At 37.9% G+C, this 19,153-nt stretch overlaps 1 protein-coding gene across 17 annotated transcripts in view; it reads left to right on the top strand.

The window, feature by feature from the left end:
* Positions 1-19,153, top strand: part of CHD9 (chromodomain helicase DNA binding protein 9) — a 244,201-nt gene that overhangs the window by 195,128 nt on the left and 29,920 nt on the right. For all 17 annotated transcript variants that reach the window (XM_068529053.1, XM_068529054.1, XM_068529051.1 and 14 more), the window contains 5 exons: positions 1,485-1,644; positions 2,086-2,175; positions 14,145-14,248; positions 14,755-14,872; positions 15,520-15,577. In XM_068529053.1, the coding sequence (XP_068385154.1) occupies positions 1,485-1,644; positions 2,086-2,175; positions 14,145-14,248; positions 14,755-14,872; positions 15,520-15,577 (530 nt within the window). The remainder of the gene's footprint in view (positions 1-1,484; positions 1,645-2,085; positions 2,176-14,144; positions 14,249-14,754; positions 14,873-15,519; positions 15,578-19,153) is intronic.

Raw genomic sequence — 19,153 nt, 5'->3', positions numbered from 1 at the left:
GGACTAGAATACAGAGCATTATTAACATAGACCAAAATGCAATTTAACATGGAAGCATTAATTGAGATTAAAAAGGGATACTACATAATAAAAAAGACTAATCCATAAAAGAAGATATAACAAATATGAACTTGTATGCACTGAACAAAATAGTATCAAAATATAAAGGCCAAAACCACCAGAATCCTAAGGAAAAATGGGACAAACCTACATAGTGCTTCTATTTACCATTGTGATGAAACTCCTGGCTGGTAGAATATGGCAGGGAAAAGATACGAGACAAGAATTGAAAGGAAGAATCACAACTGTATTATTTGTAATTGTGAAAACTTGGAAGTGAAACAACTCCAGCATCGTTGAAGAATAATAAGCAGGTGATATAGTCATAGAATAGATTTTTACACAGCAGTTAAAATGGATGAATTACAGCCTCCATGAATCAGCAAGTATTTATAAATCTCAGAAAAAAATTAAAAATAATAAATAAGTTACAGAGTTGCATGTATAATGTAATGAAAGCTTAAATACTGAATATTTCTCCAACACACAAGTATAAACGTGCATGAAATGAAAATCAAATTCAGGGTAATGACTATCTCTGTGAAGGAAGGAGTGAATTGGACTTTATGTATTATTTCCTTTAATAAAAAACTGACCAAATATGGAATATGTTAAGAGTGGGAATCCGTTTTTTATTTTTTTTATTTTTTATTTTTTTTAAATTTATTTATTTATTTATGGCTGTGTTGGGTCTTCGTTTCTGTGCGAGGGCTTTCTCTAGTTGTGGCAAGCGGGGGCCACTCTTCATTGCGGTGCGCGGGCCTCTGACTATCGCGGCCTCTCTTGTTGCGGACCACAGGCTCCAGACGCGCAGGCTCAGTAATTGTGGCTCACGGGCCCAGTTGCTCCGTGGCATGTGGGATCTTCCCAGACCAGGGCTCGAACCCGTGTCCCCTGCATTGGCAGGCAGATTCTCAGCCACTGCGCCACCAGGGAAGCCCCGTTTTTTATTTTTGACATATTTCACAACAAAAATGTCAAAGAAATCAAATGAATTTAGCTCTCTTAAACAGGAACCCCACAAAACCTAATCCATGTTATTAGTAACAATCAGTTTTGAAAATCAAGAGGCCACAACTTGTGTTTTTGTAACTAAGGAAGCAAAAAGTAAAGCAGAGGGAAAGGTTTGATCTTTCAGTTTTTACATTTGGAAAAAAATGTTTTGCAACATAGAGGTAATCAGAATGATTAATTAGAGTTATGAAATTGGGTGGTTGGCGGAAATTGTTAATATGTGTGTGGTGTCACGTGGACTTATCTTGTGATTGAGTTTATATTGTTACCATTAATATTTCAAAGATCTCTGTATAGCCTACACAGACCGCTGAAAGTCTCCAGAAATTTCTTCCATTGAAAAAATGTTTCAAATTGAACGTCTTTATACAAATTATCCCTGATTTCATTTGTCCTTCTCATTTTAACAGGCCTGTCAGCCCCTGTACCCAGAGGTCGAAAAGGGAAGAAAGTAAAGACTCAAACAAGCTCATTTGATATACAAAAAGCAGAATGGCTTCGAAAATACAATCCTGAGCAGCTACTTCAGGATGAAGGCTACAAAAAACATATAAAACACCACTGTAATAAGTAGGTAGTAGGGTATTTTTAACACAACCCATTAGAAGTTTACTTCTGAATTTATTAACAATCTTAAAGCATGCTGATTTTGAGTACAGAGACAGTGTGGTCTAGGACCAATCCTAATCTTATTCTTACCAGGGTATCCTTCAGCAAATTATGGTACCTCTTGTGTCACTTTTCATCAGCAGAGAGAGAAAAAAAACTGGCCTCCAAGTGATCTCATTATATCTTACTTGGATATTAAATAATGATGATTGTAAAGATTTTGAAGAAACCTATTTTATATATATGATAGTAATGAGGTTTATTTAATCAGAAGTTATTATTATTATTTCATTATAAAAATTTTTATACAAATTCTTTTCTAATTTTAACCCCATGGGTGAATTTTCTTTAATGATTAATGTCATTGTGTCTTTTGATTTTTATTTTCCGCCTCATTTTTAGAGTCTTGCTTCGTGTAAGAATGCTGTATTATCTAAAGCAAGAAGTCATTGGAAATGAGTGTCAGAAAGTGTTTGACGGAGTTGATGCAAGGTAAATTAAATAGCATGTTTATTTTTCAGCAACATAATGAGGCAAAAGTTAAATGACCAGAAAATTGTATATTAAGTGAATCTTCAGTGAAATTCACAGGAAGAAAAATCTACCAAACTTAGAGTAACCCTTGCCATTTTGTTGCCTTTTGTCTATTAATCTCATCATTGGCTCTGTCACTGAAAGTTACCATAAGAATAATAACATCAGCATTAGTAATAGCTTCCTGCTACCAAATCTAAAACTTAACCTTCCTCCCTCTTACTGCAGTGACTGACTTTTACGTCCTCATATGATCGATCCATCCAGCACCTTAGTCTCTCAGTTCCTTGACCTTTATCTACAATCGTCTTCTTTCCTCTCCACCACAGCCACACACACACACAATCATATACTTAATCTTACTATCACCAGTAACAGCATTACCTCTTCAATCTGCATTTCAGCTGTCACTTATTTCCTTCAGACTCACTTAACTTGGGTACTTTTCACTCTAATTCTCTAATTTCATCACGATGTCCCCCATGTTATCCATCTCCACCTTCATGCCCCACTTTCCTCATTATAAACCTGCATTCTGTAGTCCAGCACTGTACTCACTAACTGAGATTCTTTGCCTGCTTTCCTCTCTGTTCTACATTCGTGGCACAACCCCAACTCATGTTAAACCGAAAAATCGTTTTACCCCTTGCCTATACCTAAGCAGTTGAACATGGCTGGAGAAAATCACACAAACCCTGCCGAATAACTAACTTCAAATTTATGAGCATTGATCTCAAGCGAAATTAAACACAAGTAAGCTGTTTAACCACCATGACTAGGAAGTTCACTTACCTACTCTTAAAGAGGATCATTCCACACCTCTCTCCTCAAGCCATCTTCCTGTCCCACCAGCATCACCCTCCAATGATGACTTTGCTATATATTTCACAGAGAAAACAGAAACAATCAGACAAGAGCTACCTTCAGTTCTACTTGTCATATGTGTCCCCCTATTTATTCCTTGCCTTGGGATGCAGTAGAAATCCTCCTCCTAAGAGCAACCCTTATGCTTAGAACTTGTTTCTTACCTTTTAAGGATTTTACGCCTGTAATCGCCTGTCTTTGCCAAATCATTTTACCCCTCTTTACTGAATCATTCTCTTGGCATATATACATTCCTTAATATCATGTATCGTACATACGTCCTACTACTCCATTTCTCCGCTCCCCTTCATGAAAATAAAGAGTTGTCTGTGTGGACAGTCTCTACTTCTTTACCTTGCATCTTCTCTTCAATCTATTCCAATTAATCTTTCATCTCCACTCTCCCGCTGAAATGATTTTTAATCAGGCCACTAATAACCTACCATGTGATCAGTCTCTAAACTTATTCTACTTCTCCCTTCTTGAAGTGATGTCTTCGGTAGGCATCCTTGCTGCTACACCCACCTGGTTGTCCTTTTTTCCACACTGGTCTTTCCTTTCCATTTTCCTTTGCTAGCTCTTATTCCTCTAATAGATCTCTAGATGTTGGATTGACCAAGAGGTGTGTCCTCAGCTTTCTTTCTTATCTGTACTTTCCCTTTCGGTAAACTCATGCACCCTCATCATATTAAATATGATCTATACACAGATGACAGTCAGATTTACATATTCATCCCAGACATTTCCTCTCAGCTCTGAGCTCTGAGTTAGCTGCCTCTAAACATTTCCACTTGAAAAATCTAATTAACAGCTCAAACTTCCTGTGTATCTCCCAAATCTGTCTCCTATTCTTTCCTCCCCACCTTCCCACATACAAGCCTTCTCCATCCTACTAAATGTACCACCCAGTTGCTCTGGTATCATTCTTGATTCTTCTCTTCCCCTCAAACCCTACAGGAAGACTTGCTAGCTTGACAAAGTATATGCCAAACCTGAGCACTTTTCACTCTCTCCTCTGCTAACTCCCTGGTCCAAGCCACCATTATCTCGTGTTTAGGCTTTTTCAGTGGCCTCCTAAGTGAGTCTGTTTGCCTCTTCTTTTTCAAGAGTTGTTGGGTATTCTTTTGGCTGCACCACACAGCATACAAGATCTTAGTTCCCAGATGAGGGATCGAACCCGGGCCCCCTGCGGTGGAAGAACAGAGTCCTAACCACTACTGGACCACCAGGGAATTCCCATCTTTGCCTTTTATTTTGCCTCTCTACAGTCGGACCTTCACACAGCAGCCAGAGTGATCTTTCTAAAGCAAAAATCAGGCCAAGGCACTTCTTTTTTTTTTTTTTTTTTAATTTATTTATTTATATTATTTATGGCTGTGTTGGGTCTTCGTTTCTCTGCGAGGGCTTTCTGTAGTTGTGGCAAGCGGGGGCCACTCTTCATCGCAGCGCGCGGGCCTCTCACTATCGCAGCCTCTCTTGTTGCGGAGCACAGGCTCCAGACGCGCAGGCTCAGTAATTGTGGCTCACGGGCCCAGTTGCTCCGCGGCATGTGGGATCTTCCCAGACCAGGGCTCGAACCTGTGTCCCCTGCATTGGCAGGCAGATTCTCAACCACTGCGCCACCAGGGAAGCCCCAAGGCACTTCTTAAAACCTTCCAGTTGCTTGTCATTTCTCTTAGAATAAAGCCCAATCCTACAGTGCCCTGCATAACTCTGGGACCTCTTCCTCCATTCTGTTCCTCATCCACAGTGTTCCTCCAACATGTCAGGCTCATTCTGTGCTGTTCCCCCTAGTACAAATATTCTTTCCCCTAATCTCCCACAGAACTACCCCTTCGTATCATGCAGGTCTCAGCTTAAGTTTCACCTCTTCAGATAGGCCTTCCCTGCCCACCCTAGCTAAAGCAGCCCACCAGTCACCCACTATTACTTAACCTTATTTTATCTCATTCATGTTGCCTACTAGTATTAAAAATTATATTTATTTTTAAATTGTATTTCCCCTATCATTACAATTTAAGCTGGTTGAAGGTGAAGTATGCTATCTGTCTTATTGATCACTGTGTTCCCAGCCCCTAGAATCTGGGAAATAGTAACACCCAGTAAATATTTGGTGACTAATTGGCTCCTCTTTTTCCTTGGTCTGACTGCATTCAATCGCCTTGTGATTTCCCAGGAACTGTGATCTATGAATTATCCTCTTTCATTATTCTTTCCCTTTCTGGCTTTTCATTTGGATTTTAAAATATTTACATCTCTCTCAACACACACACACACACACACACATGCTCATGCACACACACACACACACCACTTTTGCACCCAGTTCACCTCAGACTACCATATTATTACTCTCCTTGGTTTCACAGGCAAACTTTTTTTAAAGAAGTATCTGTATTTGCTGTCCTCTTTTTCTTTTCTCCCATTGACTGTACATTCCACTACAATTCAGCTGCTACCCCCTCACTCCACCACCTACTTTAAGAAGTTCTTCACCCACATTCTCACTGCTAAATTTGATGAATATATCATAGTGTTTATCTTATTTACCTTTATTGACCACTTCTGTATTATTAAAATGTGTCTGTGATACCATTCTCCTGTAGATTTTCTTTTTAGCATTCTGCTTGCCACTTTTCATTTTCAGGCTTCTCTTCCATCTGTCTCTTAAATGTGTTCACATAGGCCCTCTCGTCACTTACTCTTGGGTGTTCACATCTTTTCTGCAGCATCAACTTATATTTCCATACTGATGACTTCCGAACCTAATTCTAGCCCACATCTCTCTTCTGAACTTTAGATCTGCATTTGTCAATATGCCATGGTTACTGATGCCTCCAGGCCTTTGCATTCTTGCAGGAACATTCTCTTTCCCGTTTTCTTTCATTTTCCCTCTCTTACTGCTCAGCCAACATCAACTCAGCCTCCCTGTCCTTTCATGTCTGGGTAAAGCACATACCCAGAGTGCCCTGTCACAGCACTCATCACAGGTATTGAAGAGGTTTTGCAGATACCTCTTCAAAAGGGCAAGGATATGTCTGTCTTATTATTGCCATTGTTGGCACATTGTGAATACTGTGAATATTTAAATCAAAATGAATATTTAAATCAAAATAGATTTAAAATCTATTTTGAATGGATGATCTAGCCTGGGGAAGTTAGAGGCTTTATGCAAAAGATAGCACATGAACTGAATCTCTAAAAGCAGAAATCAACAATAGGAGTACATGCACCTTATTGTATGCCTTTCCCTAGCAGTTAAGGAACACTTAACATGCATATGGCACATTTAAACCGTGAGGTTGAGCTCTTTGGTGGGACTAATGGCGGACTCTGGGAGAGCTTACGCCAATGAGTACTTCGCAGAACTCCTGCTGCCAGTGTCTTTGTCCCCACGGTGAACCACAGCCAGCCCCCACCTCTGCAGGAGACCATCCAACACTAGCAGGAAGATGAATCGCTCCCCCAGCTTGTTCCTGTAATTATAGTTATAGCAATATTAGTTCACAGTTATCAAGTGCTTTCTATGTGCCAAGGACTCATGTAAGAGCCATGTGGCTGACAGGGTCTTGGTGCTCCGGCCAGGTGTCAGGGTCTTGGTGCTCCCGCTGGGTGTCAGGCCTGAGGCTCGTAGGTGGGAGAGCCGAGTTCAGGACATTGGTCCACCAGAGACCTCCCGGCCCCACGTAATATCAAATGGCAAAAGCTGTCCCAGAGATCTGCATCTCAATGCTAAGACCCAGCTTCACTCAACGACCAGCGAGGTAAAGTGCTGGACACCCCATGCCAAACAACTAGCAAGACAGGAAAACAACCCCACCCATTAGCAGGGAGGCTGCCTAAAATCATAATAAGTTCACAGACACCCCAAAACACACCACCGGTCACGGTCCTGCCCACCAGAAAGACAAGATCCAGCCTCATGCACCAGAACACAGGCACCAGTCCCCTCCACCAGGAAGCCTACACAACTCACTGAACAAACCTTACTCACTGGGGGCAGACAACAAAAACAATGGGAACTACGAACCTGCAGCCTGCAAAAAGGAGACCCCAAACGCGGTAAGTTAAGCAACATGAGAAGACAGAGAAATAAACAGCACATGAAGGAGCAAAGTAAAAACCCACCAGACCAAACAAATGAAGAGGAAATAGGCAGTCTACCTGAAAAAGAATTCAGAGTAATGATAGTAAAGATGATCCAAAGTCTTAGAAATAGAATGGAGAAAATACAAGAAACGTTTAACAAGGACCTAGAGGAACTAAAGAGCAAACGAACAATGATGAACAACACAATAAATGAAATTTAAAATTCTCTAGAAGGAATCAGTAGCAGAAAAAAATGAGTCAAAAGAATGGATAAGTGACCTGGAAGATAAAATAGTGGAAATAACTACCACACAGCAGAATAAAGAATGAAAAGAATTGAGGACAGTCTCAGAGACCTCTGGGACAACATTTAATGTACCAACATTCGAACTATAGGGGTCCCAGAAGAAGAAGAGAAAAAGAAAGGGACTGGAAAAAATTTGAAGAGATTATACTTGAAAGCTTCTCTAATATGGGAAAGGATATAGTCAAACAGGTCCAGGAAGCGCAGAGTGCCATACAGGATAAATCCAAGGAGAAACCCACCAAGACACATATTAATCAAACTATCAAAAATTAAATACAAAGAAAAAAATATTAAAGGCAGCAAGTGAAAAGCAACAAATAACATACAAGGGAATCCCCATAAGGTTAACAGCTGATTTCTCAGCAGAAACTCTGCGAGCAAGAAGGGTATGTCAGGACATATTTAAAGTGATGAAAGGGAAAAACCTGCAACCAAAATTACTCTACCCAGCAAGGATCTCATTCAGATTTGACAGAGAAATTAAAACATTTACAGACAAGCAAAAGCTAAGAGAATTCAGCATCACCAAACCAGCTTTACAACAAATGCTAAAGGAACTTCTCTAGGCAGGAAACACAAGAGAAGGAAAAGACCTACAATAACGAACCCAAACAACTAAGAAAATGGTAATAGGAACATATATATCGATAATTTCCTTAAATGTAAATGGATTAAATGTTCCAACCAAAAGACATAGACTGGCTGAATGAATACAAACACAAGACCCGTATATATGCTATCTACAGGAGACCCACTTCAGACCTAGGGACACATACAGACTGAAAGTGAGGGGATGGAAAAAGATATTCCATGCAAATGGAAATCAGAAGAAAGCTGAAGTAGCAATTCTCATACCAGACAAAGTAGACTTTAAAATAAAGACTAGTACAAGAGACAAAGAAGGACACTACGTAATGATCAAGGGATCAATCCAAGAAGAAGATACAACAGTTGTAAATATTCATACACCCAGCATAGAAGCACCTCAATACACAAGGCAAATGCTAACCACCATAAAAGGGGGAATCGACAGTAACACAATAATAGTAGGGGACTTGAACAGCCCACTTTCACCAATGGACAGATCATCCAAAATGAAAATAAAAAGGAAACACAAGCTTTAAATGACACATCAGACAAGATGGACTTAATTGATATTTATAGGACCTTCCATGCAAAAACAACAGAATACACTTTCTTCTTAAGTACTCATGGAACATTCTCTAGGATAGACCATATCTTGGGTCACAAATCAAGCCTTGGTAAATTTAAGAAAATTGAAATCGTATCAAGTATCTTTTCCAACCACAACTCTGTAAGACTTGATATTGATTACAGGAAAAAAATCTGTAAAAATTACAAACACATGGAAGCTAAACTATATGATACTAAATAACCAAGAGATCATTGAAGAAATCAAAGAGGAAATTAAAAAATACCTAGAAACAAATGACAAAGAAAACATCATGACCCAAAACCTATGGGATGCAGCAAAAGCAGTTCTAAGAGGGAAATTTATAGCAACACAATCCTATGTCAAGAAACAAGAAACATCTCAAATAAACAACCAAACCTTACACCTAAAGCAATTAGAGAAAGAAGAACAAAAACCCCAAAGTTTGCAGAAGGAAAGAAATCATAAAGATCAGATCAGAAATAAATGAAAAAGAAGTGAAGGAGGGCTTCCCTGGTGGCACAGTGGTTGAGAATCTGCCTGCCAATGCAGGGGACACGGGTTCGAGCCCTGGTCTGGGAAGATCCCACGTGCCGCGGAGCAACTAGGCCCGTGAGCCACAACTACTGAGCCTGCGCATCTGGAGCCTGTGCTCCGCAACAAGAGAGGCCGCGATAGAGGCCCGCGCATCGCGATGAAGAGTGGCCCCCACTTGCCGCAACTAGAGAAAGCCCTCGCACAGAAATGAAGACCCAACACAGCCAAAAAATTTTTAAAAATTTAAAAATCAATTAATTAATTTAAAAAAATCTTTAGAAAAAAAAAAGAAGTGAAGGAAACAATAGCAAAGATTAATAAAAGTAAAAGCTATTTCTTTGAGAAGATAAAATTGATAAACCATTAGACAGACTCATCAAGAAAAAAAGGGAGAAGACTCAATAGAATTAGAAATGAAAACGGAGACCTAATAACTGACACTGCAGAAATATAAAGGATCATGAGAGATTACTACAAGCAACTATATGCCAATAAAATGGACAACCTGGAAGAAATGGACAAATTCTTAGAAAAGCACAACCTTCTGAGATTGAACCAGGAAGAAATAGAAAATATAAACAGACCAATCACAAACACTGAAATTGAAACTGTGATTAAAAATCTTCCAACAAACAAACGCCCAGGACCTGGTGGCTTCACAGGCGAATTCTATCAAACATTTAGAGAAGAGCTAACACCTATCCTTCTCAAACTCTTCAAAAATATAGCAGAGGGAGGAACACTCCCAAACTCATTCTACGAGGCCACCATCACCCTGATACCACAAGGTGGTATCACAAAGAAAGAAAGGTATCACAAAGAAAGAAAACTACAGGCCAATATCACTGATGAACATAGATGCCAAAATCTCAAAACAATACTAGCAAACAGAATCCAGCAGCACATTAAAAAGATCATACACCCTGATCAAGTGGGGTTTATCCAAGGAATGGAAGGATTCTTCAATATACGCAAATCAATCAATGGGATAAACCATATTAACATATTGAAGGAGAAAAACCATATGATCATCTCAATAGATGCAGAAAAAGCTTTCAACAAAATTCAACACCCATTTATGATAAAAAGCCTCCAGAAAGTAGGCATAGAGGGAATTTACCTCAACATAATAAAGGCCATATGTGACAAACCTACAACCAACATCCTTCTGAATTGGGGAAAAACTGAAACCATTTCCACTAAGATCAGGAACAAGACAAGGTTGCCCACTCTCACATTCAACATAGTTTTGGAAGTTTTAGCCACAGCAATCAGAGAAGAAAAAGAAATAAGAGGAATCCAAATTGGAAAAGAAGAAGTAAAACTGTCACTTTGCAGATGATATGAAACTATACATAGAGAATCTTAAAGATGCTACCAGAAAACTACTAGAGCTAATCAATGAATTTGGTAAAGTAACAGGATACAATATTTAATGCACAGAAATCTCTTGCATTCCTACACGCTAATGATGAAAAATCTGAAAGAGAAATTAAGGAAACACTCCCATTTACCATGGCAACAAAAAGAATAAAATACCTCAGAATAAACCTACCCAAGGAGACAAAAAACCTGTATGCAGACAACTATAAGACACTGATGAAAGAAATTAAAGATGATACATATAGATGGAGAGATATACCAAGTTCTTGGATTGGAAGAATCAACATTATGAAAATGACTGTACTATCCAAAGCAATCTACAGAGTCAATGCAATCCCTATCAACCTACCAATGGCATTTTTCACAGAACTAGAACAAAAAATTTCACAATTTGTATGTAAACAAAAAGACCACGAATAGCCAAAGCAATCTTGAGAAAGAAAAAGGGAGCTGGAGGAATCAGGCTCCCTGACTTCAGACTATACTACAAAGCTAAAGCAATCAAAACAGTATGGCGCTGGCACAAAAACAGAAATACAGATCAGTGGAACAGGAGAGAAAGCCCAGAGATAAACCCACACACATATGGTCACCTTATCTTTGATAAAGGAGGCAAGAATATACAATGGAGAAGAAACAGCCTCTTCAATAAGTGGTGCTGGGAAAACTGGACAGCTACATGTAAAAGAATGACATTATGACACTCCCTAACACCACACAGAAAAATAAACTCAAAATGTATTAAAGACCTAAATGTAAGGCCAGACACTATCAAACTCTTAGAGGAAAACATAGGCAGAACACTCTGTGACATAAATCACAGCAAGATCCCTGTTGACCCACGTCCTAGAGAAAGGGAAATAAAAGCAAAAATAAACAAATGGGACCTACTGAAACTTAAAAGTTTTGCACAACAAAGGAAACTATAAACAAGACGAAAAGACAACCCTCAGAATGGGAGAAAATATTTGCAAACAAAGCAACTGACAAAGGATTAATCTCCAAAATATACAAGCAGCTCATGCAGCTCAATATCAAAAAAACAAACAGCCCAATCCAAAAATGGGCAGAAGACCTAAATAGACATTTCTCCAAAGAAGATATACAGATTGCCAACAAACACATGAAAGGATGCTCAGCATCACTAATCATTAGAGAAATGCAAATCAAAGCTATAATGAGGTATCACCTCACACGGGTCAGAATGGCCATCATCAAAAAATCTACAGACAATAAATGCTGGAGAGGGTGTGAAGAAAAGGGAACCCTCTTGCACTGTTGGTGAGAATGTAAACTGATACAGCCACTATGGAGAACAGTATGGAGGTTCCTTAAAAAACTAAAAATAGAACTACCATACGACCCAGCAGTACCACTACTGGCCATGTACCCTGAGAAAACCATCATTCAAAAAGAGTCATGTACCACAATGTTCATTACAGCTCTATTTACAATAGCCAGGACATGGGAGCAACCTAAGTGTCCATCGACAGATGAATGGAGAAAGAAGATGTGGCACATATATACAATGGAATATTAGTCGGCCATAAAACAAAACGAAATTGAGTTATTTGTAGTGAGGTGGATGGACCCAGAGTCTGTCATACAGAGTAAAGTAAGTCAGAAAGAGAAAAACAAATACTGTACGCTAACACATATATATGGAATCTAAAAAAAAAAAACAATGGTTCTGAAGAACCTAGGGGCAGGACAGGAATAAAGACGCAGATGTAGAGAAAGGACTTGAGGACACAGGGAGGGGGAGGGTAAGCTGGGACGAAGTGAGAGAGTGGCGGGGACATATATACACTACCAAATGTAAAATAGATAGCTAGTGGGAAGCAGCCACATAGCACAGGGAGATCAGCTCGGTGCTTTGTGTCTAAGTAGAGGGGTGGGATAATGGAGGGTGGGAGGGAGATACAAGATGGAGGAGATATGGGGATATGTGTATATGTACAGCTGATTCACTTTGTTATACAGCAGAAACTAACACACCATTGTAAAGCAATTATACTCCAATAAAGATGTTAAAATAAATTTTTTTTAAAAAAACCCATGAGGTATATATTTAGTGCCTTTTGCTCTCTAAAAACAGGAAAAACCTTCCACCTCAGATGACAGTCACAATATTTTGAGCTTTAGAGTGCTACCTGATGATTGGTAAGAGGAAGCACAGTATCTGACCCACTTTATTTTTCCCCCTTTGGCATCCTGTCTCCGGTGTTCTTTCCTCTTTCTTTTGTCTTTCTGTGCTTCTGCTTTGTTTAATCCTGACCAGGAATGCAATAAAAAATAAATATCTTCTTTAACTATATTTTTCCTCATCTCATTTTCAACTTTTGCCATATCACCGGAAAATCTCTCTTCCTCTCTCTCTCTTTCTGCACTAAACTAAAAAATATTGTGATTGTGACGCTTCTGTTTTTAAGCAAAATAAGATATAATGAGGTGTGCATTTAGAGTGTTGAAAAATTTCTTTTTGTCTCCTGGCAAAACACTTATGAAAAATAAAAAGTAATTTTTTAATCCATTTTTTATGTTTTATTATAAAACTTAAAACTATTTTTAATTGTCAATATCTTTTATTTCAACTATATTAGTGGTTAACTGTTGGGTTCTTGTGGACTAGCCCAGGAACATATTGACCATTTATCAGTTTTTATCTGTATGAAAATTTATTTTGCATTCCCAAAGGCAACCAACTTACAGATGAACTTTTGCCACACAACTTAGTTATAAGTAGGAAATGCTCCATTTCTTCACACCTATAGGCCTTTCTTAATTAATTTATAAAATTTATGGTGCCGTGCTGAAGAGATGAAATTCTAGTTAATATAATTTGTGTTAAGTTTTTTATTATATCTCTGATTCTTTGAAAATTGATAATACATTAATGTCATAGGGAAAATCTCAAGTAGAATATTTGATTCCCTCAGGTAATTTACCCTATCCAATCTCTTTGACTGTTGAATACAATTTAAGAATGACGTGTATTTATATCAAAATTAATGATACTTATTTGCTAATCCTTGTCAAACATTATTAACTCTTTGCTAGGCTTCCTTTACTGGTAAGCAGTGCTTAATTTTTTAGTGCGACTTTCCTAGCAATAGTGGTCTAAAAGAGACATAACTTGTTTTACAGCCTAGAGCCATTCATTTGCTTTTTTAGCGCCTCAGTCTCCTCATATACAAAGTGAAATTTTTGACCCAGATGATTTTTGCCAAGTTGTTTGCTGACATAAGACTCTACTTTTTGATAGAACCTTTTGTCTGTATCTGAAGGAAATTAGTGGAAAGAATATGATTCCTTAAGAATAAAGTAAACCTGTTGAAACTTAGTTCTTCTGTTTGCTTAAGAATATTAATTAATTTTATGGTACCTTTGTTGTTACTGTGCAGTTTTATAATTTTAATACGTGATAATTGTGGAAAATTTTTAAAAATGGAGTAAAATTGTATCCTGTTTTTCTTAAAAACCACAATGCTTTTTAGAAGCTATGTAAAATTTTGCCCCCTCTTAGACTTGTTTATGGTAACTCATAAAGTCATATCATGATTTTTTTTTAAGTGACATTGATGTTTGGGTCCCAGAACCAGACCACTCAGAAGTTCCTGCTGAATGGTGGGATTTTGATGCTGATAAGTCACTCCTTATTGGAGTTTTTAAACATGGTAAGTGAGAAGTAAGATAGGTAGAGTCTTCATCTACGTATAGTGTAATTCAGCTACTTCTCAATTTATTGATTTCCACTTACAGCTTTATTCCAGTAACACCCATATTATTATATACATCATATAAAGCATACACTCCCAAACTATGTTTGTCAGTCACTACATTTCCTCATGAATGGGTGGCATATGTGAACTGCTTCTCTTGGACATAAGTCTCACATAACGTCCCCTCTCAGGAAGAGTTTTTATGTGAAATATGTTATGTGTGGTCAGTTTTTCCTCTTTTCCTTTTAACTGATATATTTAATCTAGATTTTTAAATATACATATTGCCAGACCATGTAATGTTTGTGATAATTTCTAGAAAACATGTTTAACCTATATCATTTTAATATATGGTCCCTTCAGTCCAGAAATATCACTCATCATAAATATGAGGAATGCTTATATTTATATATTTTTCTTCTTTTTATCCTTTTTACTTTCATAATTGTTCATCCCTCTAGGTTATGAAAAGTATAACACTATCCGAGCAGACCCGGCATTATGCTTCTTGGAAAGAGTGGGAAAACCTGATGAGAAAGCAGTTGCTGCAGAACAGAGGGCAAACGATTATATGGATGGGTACGTGGATTTCAGAGTCATGAATTCTCCATATAGCTCTATCAACATCAGCATATTCTATGTCGGTGATGTTTCTCTTTAAATAATGTAGTAGTACGAGAATTGGAGTTTACAATTCAAAAGAGCCAATGGTACTCTAATAAGTTAGCACTTGTCCAACAGAGTGCAATGAAGGAAGAGACCGGACCTTCCCCACACCCATTCTTTTGATGAGTCCTTCATTTTTCCATTCTTAATGGTCATGGCAATTAAGACTATAAAATTTTAGGGACCTAAGAGGGAAGAAGAAAGCTAAGCATATTACAACTGAAGAGAAATCTGATGTTGTTCATTATACCTATTACGAGGCCTTTATTATCTTTCTTTTCTTACCAAAAGAGAAAAGTTAAGAGACTATGTTAAGGTTAATACCACATTTATAAGTGAACTTGGGAGTTAGAGTAAATTAGAACTAGCTTTCTTCTGACTTGCCATGTAAATAGCCTTCACGCTATTAGGCCTGGGCTCCTCTGGCTGAAGAACAGAGACTGCAGTCGGACCGTTAAAACATACGAAGCAGTCCTTCCAACAATACCCCATTTGTTTGTCCTGCCATGAGAAATTTGAAGTTCAGTACAATAATCATAGCATTTGTTGGTACTTAACAGGGATGTGGAAGATCCAGAATACAAACCTGCCCCAGCTATCTTTAAAGATGATATAGAGGTATGCTTTGGATCATGTTTTTAAATCCTCAAATCTAGTTATCCATGTTTTCTTTTGCTTGCTATTTCTCTTGTATGTTTTTCCTTCATACGTTTTCATTATGCATCATTTCTTAGAACGTTAGCTAAGTTAGTGACCAACTTAGGTTGCCAGACATCACAGATAACCATTCAGAATTTGCTTGTCTCTTGTCTAGAGACAAGCTGGAGGCTGGTTTGGACATATGGATGAAATGGGGATCGCCAGTATGCTACACTGCTAGGAACCAAAGAAACACAGTGTTCAGGGGCAAAATCTCAAAGCAGAATAAGAGCTAGATACTAAAGGTACACAGCAACAGATAAAGTGATCTGAAGTAGAGGGTGGAGCCCAGAGGAATTCTGAGCTGCTAAAGCATAGTTCTAAGTGTTCTGTTTATAGAAAGTCAAAAGGAAGAAAATGAGTTGGTTGAAAGTACAGAATATAATCTGTTGGGTTGGGAAAATGATGTTAAAAGAGGAGAAGAATTTCTATAACATTTGTGAGACTATCTAGTAAAGACTAGACAATGCTGTGGCTGTCAGGTAGAGTTTGTTGGTCTTGGTTGCCAAGGGAATTGGATATTGATGCCTATATGAGGAAGAAAGATGAGGCTTAGGCCAGTGTGTAGCAGTGAGAATGAAATCCAGTAAAGTCAGAACCCTTAAAGGGTAGTACTTTCTGCCAAACAGCACAGGGAAACAAGTAAATTTATCTCAGCATGGTTTCTGGGTAGGGAGAAAAGTGTTTCCCCTGAGAATTCATAGCCATAAGACTGCCTTCTCTTGAGTTTATGGTTTGATTTCTTTTACTTAATCTGCATGGTCCAGGAACTCTCAGGGCAAAAATGTAATATGAAAAGAGATCCCATGCTGGTAATACCCTTGAGGTACTTGGTAAAAACAAACAAAGAAAAAGAACAGTTAGAAGAAACGACTTCAATCTAGATTACACTTGAGTCTTGAAGATAAAACCCTCCATAAAATGAGGTCAAAATCCAAAAATTTTTAATTTATGAGGAGCAGTTTACCATGAGTGAATGTTAGCAATACTACAAAGAACAAGATTAGATCTTTAAGAATGTCTGTTAATATATCTCCTGAAATAGAAAATAAAATTTTAAATGATTAAAGACATTAAAGAAAGAAATAGGAAAAAAAGAAAGACAAAATAAGATTTTAAATGACGAGGGACATATGAAAGAGAATTATATGTAACTTCAGAGGTGAAAAATACTGTCGTTGAAATTTAAAACTCAACAAGTAAGTTAAACATCCTGCTGGAGAGGCAGATTAGACACAGCTCATGAGAGAAGAAATTATTTAGAAAATAGAGGAAGTTATCCATAATGTAGCATGATGAATCAGTTTGAGCCAATCAGGAGAGAAAAACCACATAGTAATTTGAACTGGGAAAGTTTAATGTAAAGAGTTATTGACTATAATAGGGGGGTTGAAATACTGAGAGATTGACTATAAAGAAGTGACAAGAACTCGAAAGAATGTAGGAATAGCCACTACTCCTAAGGCTGAGATAACAGCACCCAAGGAAGGGTCCTGTCCCCACCAGGGCTGAGGTTCTGACCTTTTGGGGAGGGTATGACCACAGCTCACTAGATGGAAGAAAAGTTGTTGTGCTGCCACACCTAAGCAACTTGCTGGAAATCCACCCTCTAGGGTTGCCAAGCTTTTCTTGGGGAGGCGTCTCACCGGAGGCATTCCACTACAAAACCACCCAGGGGGAGGTTGTTCAGGAGAAGCTGCCGGCCAAGCGGTGCTAAAGAAACTGCCTGAACTGCAGGAGCTGGGCACTGAGGAAGCTGCATGTGCTGTAGGAGCTGAGCAGTGGAGGAGCTCACGGGAACCAGGAAGTAAAATGCCTTTCTTCTCCAGCTCCCACTACTGACAAAGCTTAATATCACATTGGCTGGCTAAGAAAAAATAAAGAGCCTAGATCCGTTTTTTTTTTTTTTTCTTAGAGCTGGCAAAAGGTATGAGAGGCAGTAAATTTAGAGCTGAGAGGCAACAAACCGAAAACCAGTACAATGGAGTATATAAAAAAACTTTTTAGATACGAAGAGTATAGCATGATAATGTCTGGTGTATGTCTAATAGGCGTTCCAGAGGGACAGACTAGAGAGCATAAGGGAGAAGCCCTATTTTAAGAGTTACCAACTGAGAATTCTTCAGACTTGATGAAATACACGAATCCTCAGATTCAAGAAGTAAAGTGAATCTTGCAGGGATAAATGAAACTAAATCCACTTCAAGAAACATCCTGGTGCAAGTACAGATACACCAAACAAAGAAGATTTTTTTAAAAACAACCAGAGGAAAAAGACCCACCTACAAAGGAATGATTATAATTCTAACTTTGGGCTTTCTAAAGCAAAAGTAGAAACTAGTAGTCATTGGAATAAAAACTTAGTTGGTAAGCTCCTTGACATAGGTCTTGGTGATGAGTTTTTTGAATCTGACACCAAAAACAAAAGCAAAAATAAACAAGTGTGACTACGTCAAACTAAAAAGCTGCACAGCAAAGAAAATCATCAACAAAAGAAAAAGGCAACCTACTCAATGTGAGAAAATATTTGCAAATCATACCTCTGATAAGGGGCTAATATCCAAAATATATAAAGAACTCATACAACTGAATAGCAAAAAAACCCAAACGATCTGATTAAAATATAGGCAGAAGATGTGAATAGACATTTTTTAAAAGAAGACATATAGATGGCCAACAGGTACATGAAAAGTCTCTCTACATCATTAATCATCAGGGAAATGTCAATCAAAACAACAGTGAGATATCACCTCACACCGGTTAGAATGACTATTATCAAAAAGACTAGAAATAACAAGTATTGGCTAGGATGTGGAGAAGAGTGAACCTTGTACATTGTTGGTGGGAATGTAAATTGGTGCAGCCACTGTGGAAAACAGTATGGAGGTTCCTCAAAAAATTAAAAATAGAACTGTCATATGATTCAGCAATCACACTTATGGGTATTTATCCCAAAAAAATGAAAACACTAATTTGAAAAGATATGCAGCCTGATCACACGTGGTTTGAAGCTTTATTTACAGTAGCCAAGATGTGGAAACAACTTAAGTGTCCGTCGATAGACAAATGGATAAAGAGATAGTGATATATATATATATATATATATATGTACACATACATACACGTATATTCGTATATATATGTGTGTATATATACACAATGGAATATTATTCAGTCTTTAAAAAGAATGAAATCTTGCCATTTGCAACAACATGGATGGACCTTGAGAGCATTGTACTAAGTAAAATAAGTCAGAGAAAGACAAATAAATACTGTGTGGTGTCTCTTATATGTGGAATCTAAAAAAAAATTTTTTTTAACTAAGTTGATAGATAAAGAGAACAGATTGTGGTTGCCAGAGGCTTGGGGTTAGAGGCAGGATGGAAATAGGTGAAATGTTTTTCGTTTGGGTTTTTTTAGTTTAAATAACTTGAATTTTTAAACTTCTATTGCAAAGGAAAGTATTCTATTATAAAGAAAATCAATTCTCTTATT

The sequence above is a fragment of the Eschrichtius robustus genome, chromosome 19 (assembly GCF_028021215.1).
Source record: "Eschrichtius robustus isolate mEscRob2 chromosome 19, mEscRob2.pri, whole genome shotgun sequence".
NCBI classification, from domain to species: domain Eukaryota; kingdom Metazoa; phylum Chordata; class Mammalia; order Artiodactyla; family Eschrichtiidae; genus Eschrichtius; species Eschrichtius robustus.
This window is presented reverse-complemented; position numbering and strand designations above follow the sequence as displayed.